Genomic DNA, 18,775 nt, shown 5'->3' with positions numbered 1-18,775 from the left:
TATTATTTGAGTGTCTCTATGTCTTGCCTACATTATACCAACTAGGACCATACAGAGATTGGATCTTTGAGGTCGATACCAATGTCAATATTTGATGGTATGTGGTATATAGGCGTCTAAGCAGGACATATTATACAGTACAAGTCAAAAGTGTGGACACACTTTCTCATTCAAGTGAATGGGGAAGTGTGTACTGGTACTGCATATGCAATAAACCAATAAAAAAGTTTTTTATTGGTCAGAACAATCCTAACCAAGTCCTTTGAAACTAACAAAGCCGCAAACAGCTAGCATGGTGATGTAAAGCTAAGGCGTAATTTAATTAGATAAACAAGCGACTATATTTTGGAGGTGTTATACTGTACACTGGTCTAACCACCTGTAACGGATGCTTGCTAAACTAAAAGCATGACTGGATGACTGCCATTGTGATGTGAGGATTAGCTGATTGGAGTCACAAAGTTGAGGATGCGTGAGTCACCTTGCATCGTTAGTCTCTTAAAACTCTTTTTATGGCTCTTACACGAATCCCATCTGGGATACAGGAATTTTAAATCTAAACAGGAAATGACCTTTATCAGATTACATGTTTCAGTCGGTTTTAGAAGTAGAAGCAGCTGATACACTGATTTGAAAACAGGCAGCGCCTAAATTTAAGACATGCTCCAGCACAGTGGCTGTGATGTATTGTTGTTTGGACGTAATCTGTCACATTAGTGGTAAAAGTGACGTTAATCGAAGAATATTTTTTTAAATTTTAAAGGGAACAAAATGTTCCTCATAGACTGCTGTCTGTCACAGTTGCCCAACACATCGTCCCGAGTATCAACAGCGTACTTGAATGATGGCATCTCGGTGGAATGTGTCTCTGTTTTCAGATAATTTCATCTGGCATGGTGAAGTGTGTCTGGAGTTGACAAGATACAGTATCTCCGTCTGGCTCAAATCACCTCCAATACAAGTTATTCTAACCCCGCTGTAGTACAACCATTCCCCCAACCCCTCTTCTGACTCCACCATCCTTATCACTCACAACGACATGCTGTTCTTCTCTCAGGGCCTCCATCTACTGCCTGTGACTCCTCAGGCCTGGTCAGTGTTTTCACCTGACGCTGCCTCTGCCCTGCATGTTGTTAAAAGCTAGTCCATCTGCAGTCAGTAATCATTAAGAAACATTTACATACACACACGCCAGGTTTTGGAGTATCCTGCTCCATTTTTGCACATGTAAACACATCCAGTTTAACAAAACCTGAACATGCTCTTACCCTTACTCACAGGAGACATTTTGACATTAATGATGGCTGATTTCCATTTATCTGCTTCAACTGTTGATAAAAAATCCTAACAAAAGGTCTTTCAACAATTTCTTAACACACTCCAACTGAAGTGTGAACAATTCCTCGATCCTTTTTGCTACTCAAAGCCTGCCGTAGACGTGCAGCTGATCAAAGTACAGTGTTTAAACTTCTGTTTTTCTCATGCTCACTGGTCAACATGCTGTAACTTATCAGCTGCTAATCATGAATTTGTGTGAGCTAAAAAAGAACATGCATACGCGTTTAGTCAACTTCTTCTAGAAGGTGTAAAAATGTGTTGGGGATATAAGCGTATACAGAGTATGCTTCCTCATTCATTTTTAAGAAGTGTTAAGCAGTAGGGGTGAAAGGTAGTCTGGCAAAAAAGTTGGTTATACCACCATTATCTGACAATGCAGTGCACTGGCTGGTTAAATGTGTGTTCAAGCAAACGTATCAAGAAAAAAACTGTGTAGCATTGAGCTAAGCTAGTTTCTGCTTTACAGGTATCAAGATGGAGGAGGGTCTTGGTGTTTAAAAGCCTCCAAAGTGGACTTAATGGTTCATCATTCATCTCCCAGTTGTATCCTGTAGCTTCACAGACCACAGAGCAGTGAATACTACTTTGATCAGACAACCTTTCATTGAAAGACTCAGCCGTCAGACAAACTGATGATCTGACGCATTGTGATGAATAAATGGAAATGTAATCATGAAAAGTGACATTTCGGGGGACACTGTGCCATCAGACACAATGACAAAACGTAAAACACAAAGAGAGACTTTATAAAGAAGCCTCCAAAAATCAAAAAGTCTGTGGCAACTGACATTTAGTTGAATGTCATGTCTAATAACATGTATACTTTTTATTTGTGCTAAATGGAGTCAATTCTGTTTGAGACAACATCAGTGAGCCAGTGTCGCCACTTCAATAGAACCTCTGACGTAAAGGTCATATTGAGTGGGTAGGTAGTCAACCCACATCAGAATAGCTCACATTCTCCCACATGCAAAGTAGCTACTTCCTAACAGTTGAGGCTGAAGAGGAGCTTTGCACTGTTGCAGTCTGGTAAAGCGGTCACGGCCAGGATCTCCCAGAAACCACAGGGAATATTTATCCAAAGGACGGGGGCAGGTGAGCACTTAGCAGTGGGCTAGCCACAGGTCAAACAGTGGGAAACCACTATGTGAAAAATACTCCTGGCAAAGAACAGCTAATCTGAAAAGTCGGCACGGAGAGAGGTTATAAAGAGCTAATAGACGTTTGAATTGGAGCATGTGAGTTACAGCATGTTGCTCATTGCATCCTCTCCGTCCATAAATCATTTAAAAGGATAAATTTAGATTTTTTTTCAAGTCTATCTTAATCCAGCGCTCACATGTCATACTGCATGTAAGAAGTATTTTCAAGCGATCACAAGAAAAGCGCTCATATCTGAATCAATCCATACAACTGAACGCAATAGATGTGATTCAACCGGTGGCTTCTGAATCGCCGTTTGAATTTAGATGAAAACCTACACAAAGCCTTTGTCCGTGCTCTGCGGTGCGTGGGGAGGAGGCCTGGCAAGAGTGTGTGTTGATGCTATCAGGAGTATTCAAATGAGTGTAATATAATAAAGGATAATTGTGTTGTTGCATTCCGTACATGCTTGTGTTAACAGCATTAAACAAGGGCCCATTTCCTGCAGACAAAAGTCCATGTCAGACGTCTCTGGCTCGTAGGACAGCGCTCATTTGCAGTCAGCTTTCTGCTAGCAACTGACACACTCCAGACACGGTGGCGTTATGTAACTGCTGTCAGTCTCCGAGCTCTGAATATATCAATGACTGTCATTGAATGATGTGACCAGTGAGGAGCCATACAGTTAATAAATGATAAATTGATTCATAGTTTGGATAAATAACCTGCAGTAAAACCTCTGCTTTGCCTATGTCTATAAATCACAGAGTTCAAGTAGGAAAAATCAAACAGCAGAGTGATTGATCGTGACAGAGAAAAGCACATTCCAGCTTTACTCCATACCATCACAAGCAGCGAAATGGTTGCCATGCAGGTTAGCTTGTTTCCACTGTGGAAAAGAGCGTGGGGCCGTGCATTCGCTGCCGCTGAAACTTCCCCCGGCCCTCCGCACTGGCATATAAACACACGGCTGCCCTGAGTGCTTTTATGTTTATCCAGATCCTTGCATCTGGCACATCCCAGCAGAACTATTCAGTGTGCAAATTCAATTTGTGAGGCGTAACCAGTAACAGAAGGCTTTCTGCAGCCGTGATGCTGGAGTGTGCCAGAGTGTGGGTCCGTATGGACATATTGGGATATTATCAAAGCACAAAGGAATGATGGGAAAGCAGTCCAAGTGCCCATGCCCTATAACTTTGTGTTTGTCTACTTTTCTATCCATAATCATTTATTTATTACAATATGTGCATAATATGTACACAGAATGATAATTCAGTAGGATCCCTAACGTTGTTTTATCAAATTTGTCTATTTCTACCTCTCTTTTTTGTTCTTTTCTCCTATCTGTCTCTGTGAAAGTTACGGTCTCTTGTTTTTTTCCAGGGGAAGTTGTGGAAAATCTCAGATTTATTGAGCAGATTGGACTGCAGGACATGTACACGACTGAACAGCAGTCTCAACTGCTGTTTCAAACACTGTTCCCTGTCTCGGTGTCGCTGATTTATGTTTCACAGCACAAGAAACACTTCAGGAATGGAGGGGCATGTGTGTGTCTGTTTCTTTTTTGCATGTACCCTTGTGCATGAGTACTATATACTATAAGCAGTGTGTGCGTACTGTGTTGTATACTGTACGATATGTATATGCATCATTCATGTGTGTTTACGTTTGTACTGTAAATGGAGAAATGGCACCAAAAAACTAAACAAAAACTGCGGTAGATATGTAAGAATTAAGATTTAAAACCATAATGAAGAGCACACACTTAATGTTATTCTGTCTGTGTATGAACAACTTGAGCCCCAGAGGGATCCAACAGCCTCTGCATGTCCCTGCCATGTTTTTTCTCCACGGCCGGGACTCAAGTGGCCTTCTGCCGAGCGGAGCGCCTGTTCATTCTCACCCTGTCTTTGTTCGACGGGAGTAATGGCGTGGAGAGGGGAGAAGCTACAGCTTGTTTCTTTTGTTCCAAAGTTACAGCAGGGGTCACGTTCTCTTCCCAGACTCTTTCAGCTAAGAGCCGGTATTTACCAGCACGCTGATTTACACATTTAGCATGGCTCTCACTGTCTGGCACCGGGCCAAGAGGTGGAGGGGATGAGGAGGGAGGGGGGTGGGGGGGTCTGGAGAGAGGGGAGAGGGCAGCCGTGGAGAATCAGGGTTGCGCGGGGGTGTACATCCTTTGGCATCCATAGTCAAAGTCCCTCGCTTGGAGCTGGTTATCTACTTAGTTTGTCATCTTCAAAAGACAATGCTGTTTTTGATGGGACACGCCAAATTAAAGTTTTTCTTGCTGCTCATCCAAATCCAAGTCATTCTACTGAAGCAACACCTCAACATTTTTGGCAAGTCAGACGAGAGGATACCAATGTCATCTGTCTGCGTACAGTACAGACAAAAGATCTACAAGCCTAGCTCAAAGACTGGAAGCAAGGAGAAACTTTAGCCTCTGTCAGAAGTGAAAAGTAGTCTTTCGGCAACTCCCGTTTTGTATCTTAGTGACACATGAAAACATTTTTCCACATGATGTCATTGGACATCTGCTCACTCGCGGGGGATGTTAGGAACCAGTGTAAAGAAAGGGAAGCAACAAACAGAAGGAGACAGAGAGAGAGATGAGGAGTGAAGAAGATACAGACAGAAAAGCCCTTTATGAATAAAAGGTTATACACGTTATTGTAAATGTGGGGTAAATCAGGGCAAGTACATTCGACTGCCGGGTTACAAACTAATCTCATATTAAAAAAGCGGAAATTAGAACCTTTTAGCGGAGAGAAATTGATTGATAAATCTGATATATGCCTTTCACTATGCCATTAAATACACAGCATTATAACCACATAATATGATAGTGTGGTTATTACAGTTATTGTGGTTTCTGTGCACACTAATATTTAACATGGTAGAGCGCAGCACTTGCCACAGTCCTAACCATAATATCAACTGTTATATTTTTGAAGCTCTTGAGAACAGATAAAAGAAACGGGATATAGCTGACAAAACAATCTCACCACAAGGTCCATTTAGAAGCTGTTTCTGGAGCTTTCAATCATATCACATGATCTTCATCAGCGGTACGGGAGTTGTCCTTTGTGTCCCTGCCATGAAGAATTTGATCATCTACAATTTCCGTGACATGATGATATGATGGAAAGCTCCAGAAACAGCTACTAAATGGACCTTGTGGTGAGACTGATTTGGCAACTGTTGTTTCCAAAATCAAGTAGTTTCAATCTTAAAAAGTACTTGAGTGGGTGGTGAGGTTGGAGGGGGGGGTGAGGGGGGGGGGGGTTGGACAAGCTGATGCAAGTCTGTGCTAAAAGTCAGTCATGCTGGCATTTAGCACACCACGACAAGATGAGCTGTTAACTCATAACCCAGATAAAAAAAACAGCCCCTCCACAGGATGTTACAGACTTACAGTATGTTAACATGCAAGGAGCTTACAGGCAACTGCCACACTAACTCACCTTCACGCCTACAGACTTTGCTGTATCGAATGACAGATGGATGGGCGGGTTCGGGTTTCATATTTAATCTCGCCAAAGTCCCTCCGTGTATTTCCCGTCATCTCCTTCTCCCTCCTTCATCTAGTTCTCTTTCAACTGCTGTTTTTGGCTCATAATTGTTTTTCCACGCTGAATACTGAGAAACGTAAGAGTAGAGATTATGTTCGAATACGACTGGCATTCTCTGTTTGCTGCGTATTGTTTTGTACGCTGTCGTTCCAGGTTTTTCACATCAGATGTGTGTTTGAATTGATGGAGAAAATATTGATCCTTTCACAGATCTGCATGAGAATTGCATAACCTGACTCCTGCAAGTATTAATCACTGCTGCACTGTGGTTTCCAGCACAAATATCACTGTGATAAATATTACTAATATATCTAAGAAGGATAAATGAACACTGTCAATAGCAGGCCATGAACAAGCTGAGCAAAGCTACCATTAAATTTGAATTTTCAGTATTTATACAGCATTTTAAATCAGTCTTCAAAGTCCTCATTTGATGTAGAAACATCCACGAGGACAGCAGAGGACACAACAATTTATAGAAAGAGTAAACATGTTGTTTATTCTAACAGAACATTAGTGAAAGTATGTCTAGTGCATAAACACTTGAAATACTATGTTTTACATTTTAAAGAATGATAAAAAGGCATATTAACGCTCTATACACCAACTGTTCAGGGCCAGACAAACATCGTTGCTACTTGGAGAGATTCAGGGACCTGGCACCGATGTTTCCTGTCTTTATGTTTCGAGACCAAGCCCCCTTCCACATCAATCAGTTATGAAAAGCAAACAACAATATCAGGGCTTTCTGGCAAAACTGAGGAAACAGGTCTGCTTTCTATAAACATTCCTCAGAGAGAGACATGAAGGCTTGATAAGGAAAAAAAAAAAAAAAAAAAAAGAAAACAACCTCTCCACCCTCCCGTTCGTCTGCTGGCACACACACATAGGGCACATACTTCACATAGTGTTCGCATAAATGCTCGGTCATATGGAAACAAATTGCAATTTGAGTGTGTGTTTTTAACTGATTTCACTGAATGTGAATCAAAGTTTAGCCTTTTTCACAGTGTCCCAATTTTATTTTTCACATTTTATATAACTTTACTATGAAATTTTAATTCCTGCGTAATCTGAAAGCAGTCATTATATTGGGTAGATTAGTAATGATGGAGACAAGATTTGATAAGTTTGATATTTTTTACCTTTCCGCATTTGATTGATGCTTAGAAATGCTTTCAGTTTTCACAGGATGAAACAGATGAAATGAGAAGAGAAAACTAAAAAAATATGGACATTTTTGTTACAAGGTTAAACATCCAACTCATACAAACATTCATCAAATTATGAAAAAAGTCAAACAAGATAGATAAGATAAGATAACCGGGGTGAAAAGCAGGGCGATTACAAGAGATTACTTTCCAACAACCTCTAAAGTGTCCTCTAAAGAAATGGCATTTTGTCAAACTCTACATCACGTCAAAGAATTAAAGTCAACAACTAAATCCAAAGCATGACTTAAGATAAGATATAAACCAATTAGTGCAGCGGTGGAGGTGACATCATGAACTCCTGCTTTCCTCGTGTCTATTGAACAAACAGACTGGAAGACGTCACAACTGAGACTGAGAGTGTACTCAAAAAACCATGAAATTACAATTATCATGTTTTTTTCTGTTTCTCTCTACTTTATCTATGTTAAAGTGCCCTGTGGAGTTTTCTTTTAAACAAATAGAGTTCTGTTTAGATTCACAAAAATGCACTGTGTGCATATCCTTGAGGGTCTAACAAATGTGATGAATGCATTTCCTTCATTTTTCTTAACAGTTTAAACCTGTATCGTTGGCATCCGTGTTTACATGCTTGCAGTCGTCTTCTTCCTTGCCTGTGTCATCACATTGCTGCGTGTCTTGATGCTTCACAGCCTCACACACTTGCTCATGGCCGTACATGTGCATCTACTCGAAGACGTCCTTCAAATTAACTGACAAGAACTTTGTTAAGGTTATGGAAATATAATGGTTTAAGGGGTCTTATTCTAGATCCCTTCATCCACCACAACATCCTGCCCACATGGACTTTGTTGCTCTATAATAACGTCACCTAATTTCCTCCTCTTCTTCTGTCATATTTACTACGTCCACTAGAGGGCTTTGTCACTTGAAAATAGATGTATGTTGTTTTTGGAGCACCTGCTGAAATAATTTTTATTAAAACAGTCTCAGTCCACGGGGTACTTCTCAGGGTTAGCTATGATAAATGTTAATCAAAGTGCTTACAAACGGTGACACCAACAAACATTCTGCAGACTTGAAAGAATGTGTTTGTTTAGTACTGTCTGTGTTGTGTGCTTTCGGTTTCTTGTTGCAGGAGCAGAGTATCAACATGTAATAAGCTTAAAATGCTTCAACAAATCACTACTGCATGAAAAGGGAGGTTTACTGATTGTATAGGAGAACAGGAACTAGCTCTTCCCCCAGACTATTCAGAGGGCAAGAACAGCTCACCATCCTCCAAACCACTTATGAGAAAACCTGCTTCAAAAAACAGTTTGAAGATCAACCATCAAGCTCTTCTTTACCTTCTCTGCTGTTGGGAACCACTCTGTACACAGGAAAAAATTATGCACAAGAACTTCTACTTCCAAAGTGAAGATTTATGACTTTGAGCTTTACCAGTTGGAGGAGTTCCGATCCCAAACAGAGACTGACTTTTAAGTAAATTTAAGGCACCTAATATTGCCTTTACACCAAAGTGCAATATCCTAGCCTATGCATTTGGGGACATCAGGGCATCATAAACTGAAAAAAGTCTATAACTAATCTATAAAACTCTACGCATGGCCTAAATTTCAGCTGAGTTTTATTGGAGGAGCCACATTCAATAAGCATCATTTTGCTTTGAAGGCAAAATAGGTCTTTGTTTGTGAAGGTCAAATAAAGCCTGCTACTTCGTTCCTATAGCCTACTTCAGACATGACAGTTTGGCAACTGATAAGACAGCCATCTTGATGTTGTCACGCCAAATGAGAACCAATGACATTTGATAATAATAAATGTAAAGCCACTTCTTAAACTAAAAGGCCATGTCAAAGACTGGGAAAGTGAACAAGAAGAGTGGTAGAGCACTCCCAACCCCACACCCCCCCCTTCTCTTTCCTCAGCCATGGAAAGAACTTCTTCCTTAACTATGAAAAAACAAAGAAAGGGTCAATATAACAGGCAGCTTGATTGCATGAAGTCATTTAGAAGATTAGCCATCATTAAATGTCTCACTATAATGTCCCTCTTCTTAGAGGTATTATAAGAAGTTCCTCTATTTAAGGGGTATTAGTGTATGAGGGTCTGCAGAAAGCATTCATCTGCTGGAACCACTGAAAGCCAAATGGGAAGAAAACAAGGATTGTAACCAAGATGTAAAATGGAAACCAACAAAATAAAACGTTCGATTCAAACAGCTTTCTAGCCAAAGAAAAAAAATGCCTATGACAGACTGTATTTGAGGTACAATTTTGGTCTGAGCGAAACACCAGTTTGAGTTGTAGCACAAAATAATACCAAACAATAAAACTGAAAACATTACATCAGTTCTGAGACGATGAATAGGCATTATTTAGTCAGAGTGGGTGGGCTTTCTCATGTCTTTACAGTACTGAGTTGTTACAGCGTCTAAGCAATAAATCCTAAAGGGGTCCACTGTTCATTTTAACTGCAACATTAGTCTCCGGATATGTTCTTTCATACACTCCTTAAACGCCTTCCTCTGAGTCTGTGACAGCAGTTTTTCATACGAGCCAGGCGACCTGCTAAGTAACTACTATAAGCGAAACATTATGATACCCTTGATATGAATTATTAAGCTTTTACTGTGCCCTCATTGGAAACTATTAATTACACTAAAAGCTCAACTGTGAGGCATGATGCTTTGGCACAACCGTAGATTATTTATTTTGCTAATGTATGGCAGGTTCACAGTATGTGTCAGCACTGAGTACAGAGGACAAAGCGTATAAAAAAAAACGTTTCTGTGTACACATTGCTGTAGTGCATTTATAGCAAAGCCCAACAATACATCATTTGTATAACATTAGAGGGTATATGCATTATGCCATGTATTGATTTAGCTTTGTGAATTCTATATTATGCAAACTTTGTATTTGAGCATAACACTGAGTTAATGTTTTCTACCTGGCTTATATCATAAAGTATGTTCATGCCTTTGAATCACCTTGCCAATGCCAAGATTTCTATCTATCTATCTATCTATCTATCTATCTATCTATCTATCTATCTATCTACAAATTAATGTGGATGGGAGATAGAAAGAAGAAGAAGAAGCCTACAGCCATGCTAGCAGCTCACATTGCTCAAGTGCTCACAATGACAATGCTAACATGCTGCTATTAGCAAGTATAATGTATACCATGTTCATCTCAGTTTTCAGCGTATTAGCATGCTAACATTTGCTAATTAGCTCTAAACTAAATACAGCTGATGCTGACATGAATGTAATTAGTTTTGATGGTATTTGGCCATAAACTACTGGACAAATTGAATTTTTGTCCAATCTAGATCAAAAGTTAGACATCACTAAAGTTATTATGATTTATTTCGGGGGGATCATAAATGTGTTTACCAAATTTCATGGTAATCCATTCAATTGTTGATACATTTCACTCGAAAACCGCAAATTTCAACCTCATGAAGACGAAAAGTCAGAGGATCACCAAAGTCTTTAAAATACACCGTCTAGGAACCATAAATGTATGTACTAGATGTTGTGCTAATTCAAACTTTGACCTGCCTGTGGTGGTAAAGGAACGAGATCACCATAGTCATTGGGATTCATCCTCTGAGCACCATCTACACGTCTGTACAAAATTTCATGGCAATCTGTTTAACAGTTGTTGAGATATTTCAGTTTGGACCAAAGCGGTGGGTCGATATTGCCTTCCCTAGAGCCATGCTACTAGATGGCTCAAGATGAGTGAAGAGGAGTGAAATAAAGGTTGGCCAAGACTCGACCAGCTATGCCTTTCGTGGTTTATGTGGTGATGTGAATTGAAACAAAGCTTCCAGTCCTATAACAGGAGATTTTAAGACAGACATTCATCAAAAACAAGTACTTTGCACTGTCAGTCTGTTCTGCAGTAATGAGAAAAAATGATTAAAACCTGAGCTAAGCAAAAGCCTCTTTTTGTTTTACAATATATGGTAATAATAGAGGTTTGCTTTGTCTGTAAGGAATGACACACACATACACAAACTACAGGGGTATGCAGACACACACACCCAGGAAGGATTACATCAGCAGAGGAGCATGAGAATTCATGCTGGTGGTTTTTATGGTCCGTGGACCACTGCCTTATCCCTTCTCCCAGAAAGACACACACACACACACACACACACACACACATACACACATACACAGCCACTCAACACACACCTTCCCAAACTGCCTAAACCTTTCTACGTCCCTCTCCTGGCTGGATGTGTGGTTGTGGTTATGCATCTATCATGAGTTGCCTGAAGGAGAGACAGGGGGTTGACTGGAGCACTGCTTCCCTGGCAGCTAGTAATGATGAAAAATGTCTCCTCTGAAACCCAGTCCGGCATGGGCTCCCCGCCAGTGGATGTACGCCATTCCCACACAACCAGGAGCCATGGGTAATGCCGTTGTCCAGGCAGGACAGTTCTGTGTTACATTTACGTTGGCCACTGCTTCCAAGGAATTTGAGGATACAGTGACGTATTTTTTCACAGTGCATACAGGAGCAGGCATGAACAGTGCGGCTCTGGGTTACTCATTATAGAAGTTATGACAAATTTGATGTCAAAAATCACATTTTTTTTGGTAGAAATATACAGAAAATTTGTTGCATTATGATCTAAACAGAAGAAGAACAACAGGGGATTCTGTTCACTTGCAGTACAATCAAAAATTATCCTTACCCCAAACCCCCAGGGGCCCCAAAGTTCACTGCATGTCAATTAGTTGCACTTAATTTGCAAGACTGAGATACAATATCAACAAAGGTGGGTTGGGCATTATTTGGCCCTGTGCACTGTACTTGATGGGACCTTGGAAGTGACAGGGAACATGAAGTACTCAATGCAAAGTGGGCAGAAGGTGTTTGGAGGGTCAATAGGGGCGCAACAGCAAAACTTTGCCCAGCAAGTGGTGCCATAGCTATCTAACAGCTCTGTTGAACTGCAGTACATTAACCCTTATTTCACAGAGTATAATGTGGTGCTGGTTCCAGGCCAACCAAGCAAAATCACAGTTATCCACATACAGCTCTACCTTGCTGATGTGTTCAAGAATATGCTCTATTTATTCGAACTATGCCCTTATTCTTTTTGCAATTTTGCAACTTTTGCGATTACATCTACTCTGTGTGCTAAAAATTCCCAAAGTGCTGTTGGGTTTTCTCACGCCTAGGGGCGATTTTTTTTTTCTGTGCAACAACTTTTGCAAGGTTCTATTGTGAAACACTGCGGCTGAGTTCATGGCTGAAATCACACACTGAAATCTCATGAACACAAAGCACACAAGCAGACTAACACACACACACACACACACACACACACACTTTTTCTCTTACCTGCAAAACACACATATATGAGCTTTTAATAGATGAAATATTACTTTCAATGGCAAATGATTGTTGTCAGATTCTGAGAAGAGAAGAGAAGAGAAGAGAAGAGAAGAGAAGAGAAGAGAAGAGAAGAGAAGAGAAGAGAAGAGAAGAGAAGAGAAGAGAAGAGAAGAGAAGAGAGAAAAACTGAAAACAAGAGGAGACATACACCACCACTGTCATTCCAGCTATGACCATGGGCCACCAACCACAAAATATGGTAAGCCAAGGAGACCACACACAGACACGAGCCCTACAGAAACAAGCAGTGCCTTACATTAAATAAACACATACAAGACTACACTAATACAACAAACAAAAAATATGATCCATCTCTTCCTAGCATGCTCACTTTTTCACATTCCTGTCATCCAGTGAACATACAGTAGAGGCAGCCCGATGTACTGTGCAAACATGCAGACACTAACACGACTGTAATCACTCCTTCACACACACATATCGATACACATGCACATACACATTGTACATCTACTACATGAATGCATATGTAAAGCCTGCCAACTCACACCGGTACATCACCTATGGCAGGTCAAATACATCCCTTTAAAAAACACATACATACATGTGAGAGCGCTTAAAGCTTTCTCTGTCTCCCATCCAATCAAGCAAATCCACAATGCGGAGTAGCTTGCTGTGAAACAGAGCACAGCACAGCCAACACTTGGGACAGCCAGGAGCTCGAATACCAGACCAGACAGCAGCTCTTTTCCCCCCCTCTCTCTCTCTGGCAAACCATACTCCTTACCTGAAACACTGCGGTGGCCATCCTGTCTGTGTGTGCCTCTCTTTCACTTTTTTGGTTTCCTTTTTGGTGCGGCTGGTGTTTTAGTGCTGCATTGTCCTTTTCCTCTCTCTCTCCCCCCCCCCCTGTTGCAGAGGTTTTCCCTGCGCTCCGTCCAGATGGCTAAAGCTAAATCCACTCTCACTGTTACCTTGGTGCAGCGCGGAGCCGGAGGAGTGTACGACTGTGTGTATGAATGTGTCAGAGAGAGAGAGAGAGAGAGAGAGAGCGAGAGAGAGAGAGAGAGTTGGTGTCTGTGTTTCAGGCTCCAGGCTAATAGGTCTGGCTAGTCTCTCCCTCTCTCACTCCTCCTCCTCCTCCTTGAAAATGAGCATAAAAATGTCTAAAGAGTCTTAATGTGAGAGCGCGAGAGTGGGGAGAAGTGCAGCCAAAGGAAAATCTTAACATCCCACAACTGGAAACGGCGCAGTGCAGCACTCAGCGCTGAATAAGCAGGCAAAGTCTGGCTACTGGCTATAGCTATTTCCCTCTCTTTTGCTGCCTGGGTTTTCTCCTCCCTCTTGTTCAGTCCATTTTCACCCTCCTCCCAAACAGGGAGCCACATGAGTAATGAAAAAAAAAGAGAAAAAAAAAATATTGAACAGAATTTCCCAGGGAGATCAGGGCGAATGGGACTTGAGCACAGGAAACAAAAGCACAGCCCTATTCTTTCTCACTTTTTTCACACGTACACACACACACAAACACACACTCCTTCTCCTTCCTCACAAGCTCATTCTTCATTCTGTCCTTGTTATCAGCTTCTCAAGTTACAGGTTAAATATGAGTCGCCCCCCCCCTCCACCCACCCACCCCCCCCTTACACTCGCCTTTTCTGTCTCGTTCCCTCTCTCTCTTTCTCTCTTTGACTTTCCCTCTTTCACACACACACACACACTCACTCACTCACTCACACACTCAGTCTACAGCTGCAACGAGAGAGAAAGTACCATGAATGAATGCATTGACTTGATAACAACTCCAAAGTCAAACAGTGTCAGCAGCAGTGAGGAGATACATACTTATCAGTCACTAACACAGCACACTATGTCTTTCAACTCCCGGTGCCACTTAATCATGTTGACTCCAACAATAAAACTCTGTCTTAATGTTGATATAATCAGATATGAACATGAACTAAAGATTAAAAACTGCAACCATGCAACAACATTGTACAGTAGAGTATTGCACTGTGCAAGAGGTCAGTTGAAAATGATTGACTTTACTGATCAATTACCGGCCCCTTTAATTCAACAATGCATGCAACCACCTTTTTATTTCAAATGTGTATTGATCACATTTGTAAAAACTGTCATTTGTAAACACGCTCCACATTCTTACATTGCTGAACTTCTCCCACTCCATACCTGAATATAAATATATATATACATATTCAATAATAACCATTGATGACAGGCTTTTTGTGGGGTTTACATAAGCAGCTTCTTCATTCGCCTGACGAGGCTTATAACTTGAACTAAAACACTCTGCCATCAGCTGACTTAAAACAGTCACTGCAGCTTTCGAGGGTGAGAAAAGTCAGAGATCAATAACATCTCAAGAAATCGAGCGAAAGTCAGCTCAAACGACACACGTGAGATGTCGTTCTCTTCGCATAAATGTCTTTAAAACTCATAATCACTCAAGCCAGCATCTTTTTTCAGTGTCTGCACATTGTGACAACCATAACCATATTATCAATCCAGCTATAATTTTGTGATCCTGTTTTTCCATGCTGTCTTTCTGTAATTTCTTGCTATCTGGTCTATTCGGTACGCAAAACATCTATTCCACATCTGTCCACCCTGGAAGAGGGATCTCTCCTCTGTTGCTCTTCTTGAGATTTCTTCCATTTTCTCCCTGTTAAATGGGGTTTTTGGGGGAGTTATCTGAATCAAAGGTGTAAGGATAGAGGATGCTGTATTGCTGCACAAATTGTAAAGCCCCCTAACGAACATTTGTGATTTGTGATTATATGAATAAATTGACTGTGTCCTGTGTTATGACATGGAGTGTATTCTGCTCTATGGATTTGTATATAACCCCCAAAACCCCACCTTACCCCCAGTTACTGTATGTTGGATTGTTTAGTCAACAATATAGCAACATGTGTACCATGTAGCTGTTTAGCTTTGGAGATGGAATAAAAACAACACCGTCACCGTGATCAGAGTACTGAGTGTTGTGGTTAAAAATCTTTCCACAGAAACATCTTTTGACCATTTTGACCGACTGTGTTTGTAGTTTTGTAAGCTGAGACATAAGAACAGAAACTACAGAGATCTTCTATGTTCTTGTTTAGTTGCTGCACTCAGGGAAAGAGGCCGTGCTTACAGTAGGATTGTCAATTAACACTCACATTGATGACATGTTAGCCTAGATGCAACAGTGGCATCACCAACTTTTGTGAACAACATGTCTTAAGACTGAAGTTTGCTCAACTTTTCCTGAAAGTGACAATACTGACAATAGACAATCTGACCTAACAAACATGTCAGAATATAACAAGGCAGGAATTCCTGGAACAAACAAACCACACCTGAAATTACGATGATAGCAAGGTAGTTTTAAAGTATGATAGTTCTCACAGATGTATAGTAAGCGTTGTGGCATTTCAACTCGTTTCCTCACAAGCTATTATCCAGTAGCAGATAAAGGGACATTACTGAAATACGTGTCACAAAAATTTGTAGCAACTATTATGCCTCAACATGGAAAGAATGGCCGCCGTCTTTGATCTCGGCTCGAAAGTAATTACATGGAACGTAGCTCTAAAGGTAACACCTTTTGCTGAAGTCATGTTCACCAGATGTCATCTCAGTAAACGTTATTTAATTCACTATTAATGACAAGGGCCAGGAAGTCAGGAAGGAAGGGCTGCCAGAGAGGCGACATATGGTTTATGGTAACAAAACAACATGCTTGTTTATGTGAGATACACACCTTTTTATGGAGGGACCAGGTTGAACTGTGGGAATTAGGAATTCCCCTTGCTTCTTGGTGTCTGTGTTTGTCCATGTTGGAATGAGTTAGAGCTTTGTGCTTCCACAATCACCGCAGTGCAATTATGCATCTATATGTTAGGGATTGTAAAGCATGGGAAAGTTATCTGTCTGTTTTTGAAACTAATATGTTCTCAGTCTGGTCTTTTTCCTGTGTCTTAGCTTTTATTACCTTCCTGATCCCGTGACTGCTGTCTATAATCCTTTTGACATCAGATTAGCTAAACGACGCCATGCTGCAATTTTTTTTTTTTTTTTGCTCATTTTGTTCTAGCAGAGCCATGTATGCAATAACTTGAGGAGAGATGTCATTCCTAGTAAGTTAAATCACTGGACTGTTGACAGGCCTCTCTTTAATATCATCATGAATCCTTCCTGCTGACGACAGCACACCTCTCTCGGCGCTGTCATCCATGTTCAATTTGACTTTTGTAACTGGAAAAACACAGTGGCTGTTTAAGGAAGAAGCAAACACACAAAGATCAATTGTTTTGTTATGATTTCACGATGACGACAGCGAGAAAACGAGACAGGGATGGGAACAGTTAAAATGAAAGATGAAGAGACAATAAGACAGAAAGAAAGGGAGGAACATAGAGAGAGAGGAGCTTTCACAAGTCTGACTCAGGCTTTCCCAAGTAACAGCCTAGCCGAGCAGATCACTGTCCCCCAGAGTCCAGTGGAACGTTTCACCAACGCCCACTCAGCGTACAGACCAGATTTAACATAGATTTTTTTCCTGGATGGTCATGATTAAGCAGCAGCAGCTTAGACACAGTGAAGCAAACACAGGACGGAAAAGTTGTCACTCTGAATCAAAGTACTAACTGGAGTTATATGGGTGGGGAGCTTGAACTCCTTCCGCTTGTAATGAGGAGGTGTCCAACAGCAAAGGCATTTTACACAGCTGTTCCAGCAGTCAGGAACACTCAGTGATGCCAGAAAAAGAGGATGCATGCTCAGCAAAAGCTCTTTGGGATGAATAAAGGTTTAAAAACATGTTTTGTTGGACAATTAATTCAAATCTCATATTATTTATTAGATGGTATGTTCTACTTGATCCTACCCCTCACTTGTTTCTGCCATCATCGTCTTTTACATGCACTTGGCCGATTGCTGACATTCTTTCCAGCAACTCCTGATTACTCCATCATGTTAAAAGCTGGGTGTTCCTGTTTGTTTTCTCTACTGTATCTATGCACATGTTACTAAATACATGGCTATAAGCCACAGCTCCTTGTGTAAGCCATTTACTCATGCACTGGGACAGAGAGACAGAAATGACAGATGATTGTTTTTGGTTTTCATGAAGCTCACAAATCAGGGAACCTCTGTTTTTGTTTTTGCAGCACGAAATCGTTCAAATATATCCAATCATTCTATTTGAGCTCGACCAGATAATAACAAGAGGATCTTTGTTTATAAAGTCAAAGTTGAAGCTGCACTAATCAATATACTTATGCTAACAATGGATGAAATGGGTGACAAATTAAAGGAAAAACCAACATAAAGTGTCTTAGTAAGGTGTTGGGCCACCTCGGCCGCCAGAACAGCTTCAATACACCTCAGCATTGATTCTACAAGCCTCTGGAAGTCTTCTGGAGGGATGAACACCGTTCTTCCAAAAGATATTCCCTCATTTGGTGTTTTGATGATGATGGCTGAGAGCGCTGTCTAACACGTCAATCCAAAATCTCCCATAGGTGTTCAATTGGGTTGAGATCTTGTGACTGCGAAGGCCATAGCATATGATTCAACGTGCCCTATGGATGGGGGCATTGTCATCCTGGAAGAGACCACTCCCATCAGGATAGAAATATTTCATCATAGGATAAAGGTGATGACTCTTTGCAGTGACCCTTCCCTCTAAGGGGACAAGTGGACCAAAACCATGCCAGCAAAATGCCCCCCCACAGCATAACAGAGATCCCCTGACTGTAGGGGTCAAGCATTCAGGCCCGTACCGTTCTCTTGGTGTACGCCACACATGCACTCGCCCATTTTTTGAGAATATGGTGGAGGATGACTCTTCTGACCATATCACTTTTTTCCACATCTCTGTAGACCAGTGCCTATGGTTTTTGCACCACTGAACTCTTAAATGTGCATTCATCTTTGTAATGAGGGGTTTATGCAGTGCAACCCTACTATAATATCCCTCTCTATGTAATTGTCGACCGACTGTTCTTGCTGACGCAGTGTGATCACGTCCTGCATTGACATTCTCAGTCACCTGAGGACGAGTTGCTCCTCTGTTTTTCCTTACATATTGCACTAATGCACGAGCATTACGGTCATTAAATGTGCGCTGTCAACCACAATTTCCGAGCCTATT

General features: G+C 41.1%; 1 protein-coding gene across 13 annotated transcripts in view; it reads right to left on the bottom strand.

Annotated features, from left to right (window-relative positions):
- tns1b (tensin 1b) overlaps positions 1 to 18,775 on the bottom strand; it is a 174,565-nt gene that overhangs the window by 78,333 nt on the left and 77,457 nt on the right. The window contains exon 1 of one of the 13 annotated variants that reach the window (XM_067603014.1): positions 13,403 to 14,105. The exons of 11 other annotated variants lie outside the window; for them this stretch is intronic. In XM_067603014.1, coding sequence (XP_067459115.1) covers positions 13,403 to 13,423 — 21 coding nt within the window. In that variant the 5' untranslated portion in view covers positions 13,424 to 14,105. Of the gene's footprint in view, positions 1 to 13,219; positions 13,242 to 13,402; positions 14,106 to 18,775 lie in introns of those variants that run through there. One more of the 13 variants, XM_067603016.1, reaches the window with a different exon arrangement.

The sequence above is a fragment of the Thunnus thynnus genome, chromosome 11, assembly GCF_963924715.1.
Source record: "Thunnus thynnus chromosome 11, fThuThy2.1, whole genome shotgun sequence".
Classification (NCBI taxonomy): domain Eukaryota; kingdom Metazoa; phylum Chordata; class Actinopteri; order Scombriformes; family Scombridae; genus Thunnus; species Thunnus thynnus.
Note: the sequence above shows the minus strand (reverse complement) of the source record. Positions and strands in the feature narration are given on the sequence as shown.